This window comes from Pygoscelis adeliae, unplaced genomic scaffold (assembly GCF_000699105.1).
Source record: "Pygoscelis adeliae isolate BGI_AS28 unplaced genomic scaffold, ASM69910v1 Scaffold380, whole genome shotgun sequence".
NCBI lineage: Eukaryota > Metazoa > Chordata > Aves > Sphenisciformes > Spheniscidae > Pygoscelis > Pygoscelis adeliae.
The window spans coordinates 121,680-139,093 of NW_008823912.1; the positions used below are offsets into that span (position 1 = coordinate 121,680).

General features: G+C 34.7%; 1 protein-coding gene across 1 annotated transcript in view; it reads right to left on the reverse strand.

Moving 5' to 3' along the window:
• The window catches only part of SNTG1 (syntrophin, gamma 1), a 168,313-nt gene that overhangs the window by 20,308 nt on the left and 130,591 nt on the right, over positions 1–17,414 (reverse strand). Inside the window, exons 14-15 of the mRNA XM_009335222.1 lie at positions 11,494–11,646; positions 5,350–5,442 (exon numbers count right to left, since the gene is read on the reverse strand). Of these exons, the coding sequence (XP_009333497.1) occupies positions 5,350–5,442; positions 11,494–11,646 (246 nt within the window). The remainder of the gene's footprint in view (positions 1–5,349; positions 5,443–11,493; positions 11,647–17,414) is intronic.

Here is a 17,414-nt window from a genome sequence, read left to right on the forward strand (position 1 = left end):
GAAACTACCTGAAGATTTACTGAAGACCCGACTGCATCAAAATATGACAAGACTTCTCAGGTGTTCTTAGAAACTACTACTTGAGCTACTACTGGGAAACATGAAAATGTCATAAATAAATAAATAAAATATTTAATGATATTCATTAGATCTGTCCTCCAAGTACTTGTTCAAGACCCCCTTTGAATTCATTAAAAGATTTTGCATCTGCAGTGTTATTCTGGGAGAAGTGAGAGATGGACTGAATGAATTATCTGACATTGAACTCTGAAGTCTATAGAATATAGCTTCAAGTTAAGCTTTACCCAGAAAAGAGTGGTTGAATTTGATATGAGTAGTGGCAAAATAATAGAAGCGAACATGAACAAGAAAGACATGGACCTGTTAGAGCGCGTCCGGAGGAGGACCACAAAATGGCCGGAGGGCTAGAACACCTCTCCTGTAAAGAAAGGCCGAGAGAGTTGAAGTTCTTCAGCCTGGAGAAAAGAAGTCTCTGGGCAGACCTTATTGCAGCCTTTCAATACTTAAAGAGGGCTTATAAGAAAGACAGAGAAAGACTTTTTACCAAGGCCCACAGTGACAGGACAAGGGGCAATGTTTTTAAACTAAAAGAGGGTAGGTTTAAATTGGACATAAGGAAAAAAAATTTTATGATGAGGGTGGTGAGACAACGGAACAGGTTGCCCTGAGAAGTTGTGGATGTCTCATCCTTGGATGTGGAAAGATAAGTTTGTACTGATTTTTCAAATGCTGATTTTAAAAATTCATACAATGTATAAAGAACTAGATATAAATATTTTTTTCATGAACAGTATGACATTTTAAACAGCGTTTTTGTCTTTAATACTGTTTGTTAATTCATGTGACAGTTGCTAGGAGTTTTGTAGTCTTAATGCACAAATGTATATGCAAATATTAATAAGATATAGATAATTTAATTTAAATTTTATTCATGTTTTCCGTGTCCTGCAAACTGCTTTCTTTTTCATTGTTTTCTTAGATCTTTCTTGGAAAAGAGATTTTGAACTCCTGCTTCATATGAATGCCTTCATTAGGTGGAGAAATAATACTTTTAGCTTATGTGACTAAACACATCTAGTTTATGTTTCCATTTATGTAAGTATAACAATATTGTTGAAGAACACTACCAGCATAGACACAACGTACACCTGCCATCATCATAATGAAGATATCTGAATAAATTTTTGGCTGAGACAATCACAACCTTTATCTTTCCATAAAGTGATGGAGAGTAGGTAGTGGTTTTCCTATATAGGTACTCATTAAATTGTGGTTGACACACTCAGGGCAGATTTGAGACAAGTTTTCATCCTATGGCTTGTTTGACAATTTCAGCTGTAGCAGTCACTTGGCAACAGATTATGTTGCATTATACAGTATTGTTTCTCTTTTAACGCAATTGCATTAGACCCATCCTTATCATCTCACACTGCCTAATGCCTGATTACCTAACAAGACAATATGTCTCCTTTTTTATCCATGGTGCTATACTTTATTCTAACATACAAACTAATTAAGGTGCAACACTGCAGGTAGGTTTCTGAGGTTACTAACTGCATTCTGCTTACAATGCTGAAAGTTTTAAGGTAACACAATCTGCTTCAAAATAATATGTAGAGAAGTTAAAAATAATATTTTTACCTGTTTTATATGTAAACATTTTCTATCTAAAATCTTTTTTGTGAATGTTATGCAGTAGTTTACTTATGCTTATGTAATTTAAGTGGCAATATATCAGAAGCCTGAAAACATTTTTTAATGAATCTGTTGACAACATAAATACTATTCTATCTGATTAGAAAACTTGGAGAGTTTCTCATTTGATTTGCTTATGTACAACTTCCATTCAGATCACAAAAATGTGTATATGTATTTGGGTGAACAAAACCTTAACTTTGAAGGGAGCTGCACAGTTTTTATTGGTTTCGTTAGACTTTTTTTATTTCTAGATGATGTGCTTTTTGATTGGTAACAGAAGAATATAATGTGTTTTGGGGCACAAAAAGAATCGCACTAAAAGTTCCATAAAACATTTGTGAGATGAATAAATGAGTTTTCTCAAAGACCAGTGAACAGTGATAGGAAGACCTGCAAGACACTATGACTAGCATATGTGACCCATAGCTCTTAATGACAATTGCCAGAAGAACATTCTCCAAGAAGCTTTTGCGTATTGCTTATATAACTAAAATATTTATGATTCTTCTGGGTTTTATGCTTTAAAGGCTCCATTTTAGGAGGTCTGGATTTGTAAGTGAGGAAAAAAAAAAGGTCTTGAGGTCTTCATATTATAAGTCTGTAATGAGTTTAATAGTCTCAGTTATTGCTATCCATTTATTTTGTTGAATTTCCAACGTACAAGTTCTCCATGCCTACTGAATGGATTAGTATGTGGTGTATCTTTGGTATGCGTGTTAGCTAACAGATCAGGCATTTTTAACACAGTGCCTTTATCTTGAACTGTATTCTCTGCTTGCCTGTCTTTCTGTATCAAAGAAAAAATGAAACAAGCCCTGAAACCCTCAGGATTCCCCATGTACTGACTCCTGAGCTTTACCAGGATGGTCCTTCACTCCATTCAGGAAAATAAAACCCACTTTTAAAAGAAAAATCAGCAAGCATTACAGCAAAATTGATGTTATCAGTCTAAAATGAAAACACAGAAAGTGCAAGAAATATAGAGAAAACATGGACAGTGCAAGTGGAAAAGGCGGAAGGGAAACTAGGAAATAAGTGTGGCACTGAAAAATGGGAAAGTATTTTTTCAGGGGGAATCCCTTCTGCCACAGCATGCAGCTCCTGGGTGGTGTCAGGAGCTTTGAGGACCAGAGTGACACGCTACTATGATATCACAGTAGGTGATAGATTTGACAGATCAGCAGGAGTCCCCCTACTCTTCCTTGCAGCCTGTATGTAAGTGTGGTGAATGAGTGGTACCAACTAAGAGATTTCTAAGGCTGGTCTGGGTCTGATAAATGTTTTGTGGGCTGCTACCCACTGCAAGGCTGGCAGGAGAGGAGGAGGAGGAGCAGCACAGTATGTCAGTTGCAGATGATACAAAATGTACTACACTTTCTCTAGTTACAACTACAGCCTGTTCACTGCAACAAAAATGTCTACGCTTGTCTGTTCTGTCCACATAATGTCTATGAAGTCCTTCTCTTCCTGAAGGAAATGCCTTTACACATCTGCTACCCTTTCACACTTCAATGAAACTTCTTTCAGATTCTGTAAATGTGCTCTTTCATCAGTATTTAGACCCTCAATATCCCCAGACACTCAGCTGCGGTTAATGCTTGGCTTAAAATTTCAGAACTTTTTGGATGCTGAGGCTAGATGCCATCCCAGAAGGAACAGGTTCATTCCATGGTTTCATGGCTTTACAGATGAAGGGGAGAGGAAAAAGGAAAATTGCCTCATACTCTTACAATGCTTTATGGGCCTTCTCAAGCTTGGGAGACCTAGAAGATGGAAAATTCCTTCTTGGCTTTCTTCTGGTTGCCATCAAGTCATCAAAGCCTCACTCCAGTGGTCTTGCATTGTGGATCTTCTGCTACTTGGTTGTGCAGTGTGATTTTAGTTTGAGTAGGTTCCCAACCTACCCAGTCAGGACTCTTCTGGCTTGAAATGGAAGTTAGATGCTAATTTTTTGCTGCACTTGTTTTAGGGTTGGAGTTTATCATGCATTTTTAGTACTACTTATGTGACCTTGTAGGGAACATGGGGCAGCAGGAAGAGGAGAGGAGAGCTGAATGCAAATCTGTTGGCAATGCTAACAATTGCTTTAGTGTTTCAGCAGTCAATTTTAATACTCAAAATATTTTTCTGCTCTTTGCTATGAAAGAAAAAAACAATTAAATAATCTATTTATGAGAGCAAAGAAGAATCTGTTTTATAAGTAATATTGTTCACCAAGATGATGTCTCCAGAAATTTTGTACAACTGGAAAGGCACAATATCTTATTTGAGAAAGGAAGACAGTGAAGTTACACCTCTGTTAGAGCTTTTTTCTGTGTCTGGAAATCTGCTGTACATGTTCTAAGGACATACCAAAAGGGTACCACACCCTTCGGCCATGGTAACATGTATGAAAGAAGTTGTGCTTGTGCTTCTGAAATTTGGTATATGCTTGTACTGCAGATAATGGCTTTGAAAGAGTCTGAAGTCTTTTGAGAATCAGAGATGTGCAAGAGCTTTGAAGGAGACGGAAATTACCTTTGTACAAAAGTATTGCTATAATATTATTGGAGGGTGGGGGAAACCTACACATTTTTTTTCTGAGCCACTGCATTTTAATTCTGTTGCACTGATTTTTTTTGTGCAATATAGTAATTCAAGGATGAATCATACAAGACTTTGCTTAACAAAAAGAAAAATGTATACACAAGTATTTGAATTTCAAATTCACTACGCCTTCTGCAAACAAACAGTAGAATGGAGTGGCTAGAATAAAAGGGTTGTGATTAGTGGAGTAATGTGGTGGGAAGGGTTGACTTAAGATAGAGGATAGGAGCATATTCTGGAGAGAAAAGGGCATTTTCAGCAATTGCTGGTGGCAATGCTGCAGCATCTCAAAGGAAAACAAGCATTGAAGAGGAGTTGAACTCAGAAAAAATGTTTCACATTCTCCCATAACAAGTGTCAAGTAGTAGCAATAAAGCCTGCTTACATTTTAGTACTGTTTAGCAATTAGTGCAAATGCAAACTTATGTAGGCTTTTGATGATTTTACGGAATTTTGGACTTATTGATGCCATATTATTCACTTGATATAGCAAACTATTTCAATAGTTGTACTGAGCTTTTTTAAGGCTGACGGGAAAAGCATGAGATGTACAGACCATGGCTGATTTTTCTTTTTACAGACACCTGAACAAAAATATCTAAAACATAAACTGAGAATTGCTGTAATAACACACACTCCCACCCATTAAATGGGAGAAGACAAAGGCAGGTTCTTTTCAAAGCTCACAGATCAGCTTGAAACCAAGAAGATTATTTCCTCTCAAAACCAAGGATGCACCAACGAAAGAAACATCAAACAGAATCAGTCTGGGCTTTCATGTGAAATTAAAGAATGAAGACTTGATGCTTGTTTCAGATCTTGTATTGGTATTGACTTTTCAATAACAAGCACATAACAGCATACAACTTCTCACATCATTTAGAAATCACCCCTGAGTTTAAACTAAAGCACGAAAGATTTGACAAGAGATGATCTGTTCGATAACAAAAAGAAGTACATTTTAACGATATACTACTTATCCCAAAATATAAGAAATAACAAGAACTAATAATAATGTGATGGAAACAAGCCTTAGAACTTTACCTTTGTGGCAGCATCAAAACAGACAAAGCCCATGCTAAAGTCAATGGTAAGTCCCATAAGATGACTCTCCAAAACACAGGCATACGTCTTGCACTGTAAAAGAAAAATCAGAGAAGGTAGTTACCTCAGAGCACATTTCTTCAAATTTTTTCTAGGACCAGTATTTCTGTGTCTTTAGTCTAATGTTTATATATCTCAAAATTATTATCAGAAATAAGTCATTTGTGTGTAAATAGGTCAATTTATTGCCAGTGTATTTCAGATCAAAGGATTTATATTAGTGATGAAGTTTTCTAAGTATTGTAAAAAGAGTTTTTGCTTCCATTAGGGAAAAAATAAATCAGAATCAGAACTGCCTCAGTGGTTTACCAGTGACAACTGCTAAAAGGGAAGTTTCATTATTTTCAAACTCTCTTATTTGTTTTGGTACCTAGTAACTTCCTCTAACATTAATATATTCCTTTTAGCTTTTTAAGAAAAAATAAGCGCATTTGTAAAATACCTCTCTGATATGCTGTTTATTGTGTTTTTGTGAATTGTGATTTTTCAAATCTCAGTGAATAAAGTAGTATTTCATACCATGTAGTAATTAACGTAATCATATGAAATACCTTTTTTGCTTCAGCTAGTGGACCAAAATATCTCAAAGGTTTCTATGAGGAACCTTGAAATCCTGAAAGACTCTCTCATTCTATGATTTAAAAATCGATGCATCTATTTATTTCCATAACATCACACTTCAATACATGCTGTGAGACATCTATTAGTGTTGTTTTCAGGATCAAAACTATTGCTATGTCTGAAGGCTGACTTCAGGTACAAAATGACAAACTTGTATTTTTCATCGCTAAATATGTAAAAAAAATTAAAACATTTCCAAATCTGATGTAAGTTCTTTAAATAAACCATTCTTATTTTATAGAAATTTTACCCTCCAGATTAAATGAAATATAGTTATATTCTTCAAATGTTGCTGTAGCCACTAAATATACAAAACAAGAACAAAGGCTTCCATGATCTATAATGTGTCAAAGAACCAAAATATAAATTTTAAACATGGGGACAATGTAAGTTACTAAATTATCAGTGTAACAAAAGTATGTATTATTATTTTTGTCATTTTGATTATCAAGTATAAATCACATGCCTTTACTTATATATTCTTTGGGTGGGCTCTTTGGTGTCTAAATGGTCTTCTCCAGAACACAAGATGAAAGGCTCGTTAACAGCTTCTAAGAGTTGAAATAGACATTGTAGTGAAGGAAAATGGAAAAGTTCATAGCTATATAGATTCTTTGGTTATTTTAAATTTGACTTTCTTACACTTCAATATAGATTTCTTTTCTGGAACTGAAATATTGGAGTGAATTTCTTTCATTGATCAAATCAGGTCTCAACTACATAGAAACAGTTGGTGGTTAATCTTTGTGCACGCACCTTGGAGCTCTAGAATCCAGGTTTCAAACACAGTGATATCCATCATGGAAGCTGAAGGACACTCTCTATGAGTTACCAGTGGGGCACAAGTGCAGCATTTGAGCCAGTCTATAGACAAAGCATGGCCATCTATAACTCAGAAGTAAAAAAAATCCACGACACATGCCTTACAAGATGATTTTGCGTTATTGCTGAGTAACAGTAAATCATATGTTACTGTGTGATCCACCAAAGGTGTTCAAAAGCTATAACTGTCTGTCAGTAAATGAAAGGTATCCTACCGCTTGCTGTTGAGGTGGAAAGCAGCAACTGGTCTATTCTTGCAGCTTCCAACACTGAAAGAACTTTATGTACTTCACTACATGTATAAAATCTGAATTCATACAGTATAGATGGGCACTTGGTCATTATAACTATTAATGCATAAACTCCCAAAATTTTTAATTACAAAATCAATGACTCAGCTCTGTGGTATTGCAGTCATATGCTATTTGTGTTTATATTAGCAAATAAAAGTGGCTTTTTGTTTGAGCAGCTATACCATAAAACTGTTATGAATATGTAAACTTTGACAGTAAATCAGTGTTGTTAGAAAAGGAGAGAATATTGCCTTTGGCAACATCTCATTAGTAGAAGAAAAGAGTGTAAAGTAATATATTTCACAGCGACTTACTACTTAATTCACATATGCAAAAATGTTCAGGTTTTGCATGCAAAGCAAAAAATGTACAGTTTTGTAGAATTATCTTGCTAACTTCCTACAAGATGTAAACTACATTTTTATTTGTAGACCTCCAAGATATCTAGGACAGACATAGAGGTTTTAATGAGAATTAAAATTTGGCAAGGAGACAGTATATCAGATTTAAAATATGTATTGCTGTCTAAATCATCTGACCTCCCACCTCAACACCAAAGGTCAACCTACAATGTGCATTGCACCACCATGCTGTGCTGGCAGAGCTACCTCTGCTTAAGCGCAGCACTGTGCCTGGGCTAATTAGCCTCACTGAGAAGTTACGATTTATGAGAAACAGGACATACCAGTCTTGGTTCAATGCTGCACTGAAAAAGCAACCTACTTCCCAGACTGAAGGTTCTTTCTACAAAAGGCAGTGCACAATTTGTGGAGAAATATCTAGTTCGGCTCAATGTAGCTATCGGTAGGAAGAAACTGCATTGTAAGGTGCAGACCACCAGTAGTAGCTGATTCTTTACTTATTCTTTACTTATACATAAGACCAGTCTATGCCCTCGGACCATGTATTCCATGATGTTCAAAACCATGCAGAGAAGCAAAAATTTGAGAATAACAGAAGGATCTCTGGACACCAAGATTTTAGTTTCTTTGTGGAAGAACATCTCTTGCTTTATGCGTGTGTTGTATGCTCTTGCACATGATTCTGGTCACAGGTCAGAGTAGGAATGTGAACTTTCAGACACTCGTTAACTCTGTTAAGATTTTTCTCATCTTTATTTTCTTTAATTTGCCTTTTAATTCAGACATTTGAATAAAACAAAAATGCAGAAATTCTTGCCAGGAGACTCGATACTTTAAAATTTCTTACACATTTAACAAACACTTTAAATCATTAAAAGTGACTATTAATAATTTATACTGTGGATGTTTGGCTTTAGTTGCTGATTTCTCACACAGAGCTCATGAAAACCTTATCAGAACTGAAGCATCCCCCTCCCAAAAGAAGCAGAATATATTTCACCACTCATTTCTTGTTCTTTTACAAAATACAGAATCTTAAAGTAGGTTTATGAATAATTCAGTGGGTCAGGCAGGGGTTGAAGGAGACAACCCAAAGTTGTTCCTTAGATTCTACTCCCTCAATACATACAGTATAAATCATGGAAAGAATGATATGTTGTAAACCTAGTGTAAGCTATCTTTGAAGATAAGGGAAACCATACTACAAGTCCAAGATTTAATTCAGACTTTCAAACTCAGATTCAACTTCAATGGAGACAAACGTTAAAGTACTGTAACACAAAGCAGCTTACACAATAATCCTTATATTAGGGAACAAACAACTACAATACAAACAAGAAGGACAGCAAGAAAAAACTTCATGATGGAAGTGGTGAAAATTTTAGCATAAAGTAGCAGGAACACAAAGGGAACCTGACAATCATATATAATTGCACATCATTATGCAAGCTATAGTAGTCTCAGATTCTTCATATAACAATGCTGTGAGATAGTAAGGAAAAAGGATCTCCATTTCAACTACTTTTTTTTTTTCTTTTAATAGGTAATTATGGATTAGCATCTCTTACTTCTCTAAGGAAAACTAACTAAAGAGTGACTGTAACACACCACAATGGTACCACTGCAATATCATACCACATTATTGCTAAACTATTATCAGTTTGACTATCTCTCCTCTAATAAATTTCTTTCCTAAAAAAAAATCCTGCTTAATTTTTGTTTTAGATATACCTCTGGCAGAAGGTATGAATTAGGATTAAACAGAATTTATTACATACTTATAGTGAGGCATTTTAAAAATATTTTAATTTGTGATGTATTCTTCAGAATTACATCAGAATAGGGCCCTGATTAAATTCTCGTGGAGGTTAATGCCAATTTATACTCACTGAGTAACTCTGTTATTATTTGTATGAGTATGGAGTAGTACACAACACATTTGAATAATTTTAATGGCAGTTTTAAACAGCAGTTATATTTTCAAAATTATATGATTTCATATTAAGACAAACCTGCACACAGCTGGAATATTATTCACATGAAATATAAATATTCATAAGAATATGATTGCATAAAACAAAATTTTAGTAAAAATGTAGTCGATATCTCGATTTTGAATGTGTCACCTTTTTTTTCTCACAGAGTAATGAAAGAACTTGTCAGAGACAAAGTATACCACTACTTAAGTCAAACCAGATTTTATCTGAATTTGTGAATTGGTGGATGAAAGCAGTAATGGATTGCTGAAAGAAAAATAAGCAGGCCAAGGCCAGTTATATTAAAAATTAATATTCTTTTTTTTTTCCAAACTGAGATATAAAAAAAGAGACAAGAAAATAAAGAAAAAAAGGTGAAATCATAAGTGTGAGTTCTACAATAATAATCTATCGTGAGAAGCCTGTTTGTCCACCTTCACAAATTTGCTATAATCAATCTCATGAAATCATTACTTTGAGTTCATAATTGCTACTCTGAACACCAGTAGAGTGAAAAGAAAGGTGGGAAGGTTAAGATTAATCTGAGGTCAAGATTATTAATGAAATTTTTTTTGGGAAACATGGGAGTAATTTTGAATTAATGTAATTCTAAAACCCAAGAGAAAAATCTAAACTAGGAACATTATGTTATGAATCAATATTAGAGAAGAACAAATATGAAGTGGCTTCTGGGCTAAAAGTTAGTCAAGAAAATTGTCATATATTCTTTTAGTGATGGCACACTAGTGCTTCTACAAACAATGTTGCAGTCAATTATATGAGAAAGACAAAGCATCTCAAATATTTAGTAGCAGAGGATGTATGTTGTTGCAATTTTTATACAGAAAAACTACACTTACATTTTTCAGCATGACAATCAGAGTTCAAAAGGTAAGAATAGCTCCTGTAAAAGGTAGCAGAGTGCATGAACTTAAAGATAAAAGTTGAATCTTCTTTGAATCCTCCTCCAAAAAAGGTGATACACATTAAAACTGACAGCAGTGTAGTTTTTGCAAAATGGACCATCATAAGTATATACTAACTCAGTCCATCTGCACGTGTTGGTTTATAGGTCAGAAGAGGGCTAATATATAACTAACAATTTGTCTAAATAAAAAATTGTCAGTGCTTGCATTCCCAAGAGGACACAGAAAATGAGTGCAGAGAAAGTGAACATTAGCCAATACTTGCACAGGCTAACATGCTAATAAGACTTTTGTAGGTGTGTATACAGAATAACTCACGGCAACATCAACTAAAGCTGTTCCAACTACATGTATTTTTTATGACTAGAACATCAATATAACAACTAGGATTAGCTGACATAATTGTGGTGGGTATTTTTTTTCTCCTATTTTAAATAAAAAAAAAAAAGACTTTTTGGTCATGTGAGAAAAACAGTTATTGTTAAACTGATAAACATATCACTGATATGTAATTTTGCTATAAAAATTTGCTAGTAATCTGTACCTGAATGTCATCCATCTCTGCTCTGTCATCTGACAATTGAGTAAATACACAAGAAACAAGAAATGTATGAAAAAAGAATAATGTATCTGAAGTACAATTTTGTTCTTGCTTGTATCCTGTAAGTACTCTCACTCAGTGTACTCTCATTCCTGATTACAAGGACAATTTAATTCCTGCAAGGTTCTCTTATGTTATCCAATAACAAATAAAGTAGCATGTAAGACAGTATGTAAGAATATCTACACAGCTGGTTTTGTCCCTGATCTATAGATTGTTTTTCCTCTTCTGTCCATGAACATTAACAAATATGTATCGCCTAGTCATAATAACTCAAAGACTGTATTTGATGTGATCTCTTCTGAATGTTAAATTGCAAGTTGCTTGGGAACACCAAAAGGGTTTTTACGCAATTACATACATAAAACAATAATAATTTGAGAGCTGCAGGAGGTCAGAGAATTTCTTAAATTGCATCATTATTTCATGTAGACCTAATTTGTTAATGAAGCAAAAGGTAATCATCAAGGCAGTTGTTCTCACCTGTATCCGTTCAACTTCTAAAAAAGTTGCTGTTTGGAAGGCTTTTTCCCATAATGTTAGGTCAGACTCTAGTTCCACAGAAAAGTAAAGATCTTCTCCAGATTCAGACTGGACACTGAAGCAATGTTTCCGCCGGTCCAGTAGATCACTGTCCTGATGAAAACCTGAAGTTATATAATCTGGCATACATCAATTAATATTTTTAATTGCAAACATCTATGCCTCAAACCTAGCATTTTTAAATGGCATTTTTAATGATATAACACTGTAGTAACTACTGAGAGCTGAGGAACTGAAAATTAGGGGTTTGGTCTAAACATTGACATTTCAATGAATTTTAAACAGGATACCTATATTCAGAATAGTACAGAACAACATAGCATATCTGGCATAGCTTCCAATATTTTAACAAATTACTTCTCAAAATTGTTATCAGCTATACACTTCTAAATTAGATAAATTCTATAAAAGGTGTCCACTTTCTATTCACATGAAAGAAACACAAATATCAGCTTCTCTGACCTATTTGACTCACCCACCCTACTCTGGAAGGCTGGCCAAAGGAAGCAAGAGATTTATTTAAGCAGTATGAAAAGTCCATCTGTCCTATTTTCCCTTTAGAGGCTAGACAAAACAAGTTCATATTTCTGGTGGCTTACAAAATCCAACATAAAATTTGTCTATAGCTGCATACTGCCAGTAGAGACTATAGTGGCTGCCAGCAGTTAGGTTGCTGGCTTTGGACCTGGAGGAGGAAGTTACTTTTGGCTTTACTTTCAACACAACACCACACAACAGATATCAGGCTACAAATATATAATATTTAATGATTGCTAGCATTTGTAATTGGCACTAAATCAAAGAATAACCAAGTTAATCAGGAAATCCATCACTAAAATATTTTTCAAGGATTTTTTTTTTTTTTTTTTTAATACAGGATGTTTTATACTAAAATTCTGGCAAGTAATTCATCCTTGTGAAAAAAAAAAAACAACACTTGCAGAAACAGTTTTAATTAATTTTGTCCCTACTATGGCAAAGCAGCTGTCACAAGCCACAAGCTCACCAGCTGTCCTTGCAAATACATCTGGGTATACATTTGGGTATATGTTGCTTGGGTGCAATTTCTACAATGCTACCCCATAGCAGAGGGCACAGTTGAGATCAGTAAAGGAGGCTCACAGGACAGTATAGCCTTCTGGCTATACATAACTTGAATAGACCAAGGAGACCATAACCAGCTGATACAAGCTGGAAGAGCACCTTACATTGTTCAAGCCAGCTCTCTCTGGGGCAGAGAACCAGGAACCTAAAGCTGACCGAGAATGGAAATATATAAAACAGGAATCTGTAGGAAACTATTACCCTCAGGCAGATAAGTAGGCAATGGTAGAGTAAGCACTATTTTTCTCTTTCTTTTCATTCAATAGACATGTGACAGACCTGCTCAAGAAAGCCAGTACAGCATGCATTCATGAATGCTCCTGCTTCAAAACTGCTTTACAGTTTCTAGAAGAATCAGCTATGGAGGCAACATACCCCGTCTTTGCAATCACCATGACAAAACTGAATTGCTCAGATTTTAAAATGACCAGTCACTGTGGAACAATCTCCTTCCTTACTTCCATCAAGTCCTAAGCTCAATGTCTTTAAGACATGGATGGACAAATCAGAATGAACATAGGCTGTTAGATCTTAAAAACAGCATTTCCAAAAAAATTAATATTATCACAGATTTCTTTTCCCAAGTGTTCAGAGGGCTGGGTAGTTGAACTAGTTAGATGCAACTAAATAATAGCCAATGTCCTATGACATACTTTCGTCTCTTTTTATTTACTGTTTTTTTTCCTTTCCACTCAGGCCCTTCTGCTAAAACTAAAATGTCAATTCTGCTCACAGTATGTTTTGACCAGCATTCAAAAAAGAGGTCATAATGTCTAGGTTGTTGTTAATGACAGCTATGCTGTACTGCATGCTCAGCCTCAAAGCTCACAGAGCAACAGCACTGTGACAAATGTTTAATCTTGTGGATATGTGTAGCAACATAAAACATATCATCCAACACCTGACTATACAAACCCCATCAATAGGAACTGGATGAGTAAAAGCATCGGCTGACCCTCACTCCTCCAGGGAAGAAAAGCTACTTTGTATAGTATAATAACACTTCTTGTCTAACAGGTCTTAAGCGGGATCTTAAACTCATTACACTCCCAGAGCTACACCTGATTGAATGGGCATGGAGTCTGACAAAACTCGTGTGTAAGGTATATATCTTTCCCAGGGAAGGTTTAGTTCATAGCTACAACCTCAGAAGAAACTAAAAATATTTTGAACTCATCTTCACCTGTTCTTAACAACAGTAAGTAGAGAACAATTAATTACTACTAATGCAAACTCTTAAACCTTATTGGAAACAAGACTATGGCACTATGTGGGATCACAGGAGTCACTGTCATTAAAGCAATTGAAGTAATAGCCACTGTTTCTAAGTGGGAGGAAGTTCAGTGCAGTGCTCGGTTCCAGAATGCATATCTGTATTTAGCTGGGCATAGTTAAGGTTTGATGCTTTTAAATTACATTGTTAAACTGTCCCATTCTTACAGGGTTTTTTCCTATTGAGAAGAATATGCTGGCTATGAAAAAGGGATGAGTTCTCATGTAGACTGGGAAAAATGAAATATTAAAAGTTTTACTGAGATTTCTCTCTGTTAAAATGTGTTTGAAAAATACAAAAATCTCAGAAAAGGTTTTGAAGTGATTAAATAAAACTTGTGCATTTTATTATCAATTTTGTTAGCAATAATTGTACTAGATTTTACTAAACATTACATCAAACCTAGAGGATGAAAAGAGAAAGAAGACCTAAGTGGGATCTACAATATTAATCCATGTTTTTGCTATTTATGTATGAAAATGAGAACATTCTTTGATTTAGAAAAGATCTAATCAATACTAGGTAGCATTTCCCCTCAGTGGTTTACATATAAAAATTTTAGAATATTTCAACTACTACATCATATTGTGACAAACAACACATATAATGTACTCATTTATTATTGGAATTTACATTTTGTGAAGTTCTAATTTGGAATGAAAACAAAATTCAACATTTCCAAAGAAATAATAATTTTCCACAGAATAATAATTCCATTTTTTGACTAGTTCTAATGTATGTATTTGTGATTTTGATATCCATGTCTACGGTTAAATTCATGGTAAGAAAAGTTCAAGTCAAACATATTTGAAAGTTGTACTTTAGTTTAAAAAAAAATTGCTGACATACATATGAGGTATTCCTTTCCTTCTTAGTAGTATTTCATTCTACTTGTAAAAATAATTTGGTACAAGGCATAAAAGTATTACTTACACAACTGCATACTCATTTTTTCTTTTTCTTTTTTTCAGCAGAATTCCTTACTTAGTCAAATAGCTTGTCAATACATTATGGCAGGCTGAGAATAGATTAGGGTAGCATAGCGAAAGCATTTGTGTTGGATATCAATATGTCAGCAAATTTGTATCGGCAAATGTGTAAAAAGTGATATTTTACATGTACTTGCTAATAGTGCTCTGAAAAAAATTCAAAAGTGCCTACGGAAAACAAGATCCTACCATAAAACAACAGCAAAAAACTGTTTAGGAAATTAATATTTCTGTTTTCAATGTTGACTCTGGCTGTTGAGAGTAAGTAATATGTAGACCTCCACTGTGAAGAGAATACACCAAAGGAAATTTTGAATAGCTGTCCCTGAGACAGGAACAATTTATTTCATATAAGGAATGGGACACAGATCCAATGAAAAAATCATGTAATCACTGTTGCATGAAAGCTTGTAGTCCTAAATTCTTTATCCAATTAAACTGCAACATCTTACGCTAAATTTAATTATTACAATAGTCAGAAAGAAAGACAGGAAAAAAGCTCAAATTATTAAAGAATGTGACCAGAAAATAAGAGAAAAATGCTACACAAAAATCTACCAAAATTGATGTATCAGAACATATTAGTGTATAAAATATTGAAATAGTGCATCACTTCAATCTTGAGGAATGACCAACAAAGAGGTTGCAGGAGTCATTTAAACATATATTTTCTGTATCTGTTATTCTTTTTCTGTCCCTCTGTGTGTTTTTCTTATTATTTCTTCCAGGAAGCAGGATCAGACTCTGAGATTGGCAGCCCCAGCCTAACACAACTGACTTGTTTTTTCCCCAAAAGGTTACAGGTTATACTATTCTAATACTGCATAAAAAATGTCAAAAAAGTTTTTTTTTTCTTTAAAATAAAAAAGAAACCTCTTTAAAAATAAAGGAAAAAGAAAAAAAACCTTAGTTAATAACTTCAGATTTAAATATAGTTTGTCCTTCCTTTTCTGAATCAAATAAAAAGTTAACAAGCCTTTATACAGCGGCAGTTGTCTTTGCTTTCAAAAAAGACTCCTACGTGGTGTTGTACAGTTACAGAAACATCAACATAACACACAGGGCCCATTAAATTTATCCAAATTAACACACCATGGATTAGGGATTGCATCATTATGTACATGCTGAAGAGAAATGAACTGATGTCACATACAGAATCACAGAAAATATGGATGATTGGGCCAGAGGTGTGGTCATCTACTGTATATTTCTGTGCAAGGTAGGAGCAGCTACACACCAGCTTATGCTTATAAGAATCCAGTGACGGAAATTCAATGGCCTCATCAGGAGCTCTATTTCAGTATTGAATGATACTAGTACCTGAGAAGTTTTTCTTTACTGTATAACTAAAGCCAACTTAATGATGGTCTTAATGAGATCATTTGTGACTTTTACTATCTTTCTTACCTTATAAGACAACTGTAATTCTAGTTAGAGTGGGAACAGATCCTCTTTCCTTTGGAAACATTAAATACTCTTAAATTTAGAACAGGAGGCAAACCAAAGACTGAAAATTACTTTAACAGTTTAGAACTGAAACACTCAACAGTTTAGCACTTTTTCCAAGAACTGGCACCTGGCTAAACCCTGGCTGAAAATCTAATTTTCTCTGGATGCAGCATTAACCAAGTCCTAAAAGGGATTCATTACTTATGCCTCCCAAACAGTTTTGAGTACGTGTGAAGTACTTTAGTGGAATCACATCAGGATGCAAGTCTCAGCCATTGAGCAAACTATATTAATGATACACCTCAACATACTTTCTGTACCTTCACTTCATATGTTTATGTGTCTATTGGCATAAATTTTTAAATTTTTTTTGAATGTATAAACATTTTCAGTAGTTTCCCATGCTTTTTATATCATCCGTTTCCCATGCTTGACTTAATGGAAACGGAGAACAAAATTAGAGGAAATGTAAGTGGGAAAATTAACATAACTGCATTTGAGGATTTTACACACACTAACAGCTAAATAAGGAAGGAAACACAAGTCTTCTGAGACACCAAGTTGGTTCTGATTAATATAGTAAGAAAATTGTATCTCCACTGGTGTGAATGATACCAGCTATAAACATCAATGATTCACCATCCTGACATATTGCTGGCATAGACTGCCTTTCATAATTATCCTCACATTTCATGTCAGAGCTGATCTGACACATGAATATGTTTCCTGGTTTATGCTGAATAAAGTGTGCTTTTTATTGTAAATCTCCAAATATTTTTGCATGACACACTGAAAATAGAAGGCAGGTGACTGAACTACAGAAAGCATTTTCTCACAATTAGAAGGAGATGCTTGGCTGAAGCTGAATCATAGAATCATAGAATCATTAAGGTTGGAAAAGACCTCTAAGATCATAGACCTCTAAGATCATTGAGTCCAACCGTCAACCCAGCACCACCATGCCCACTAAACCATGTCCCTAAGCGCCTCATCTACACGTCTTTTAAATACTTCCAGGGATAGTGACTCAACCACTTCCCTGGGCA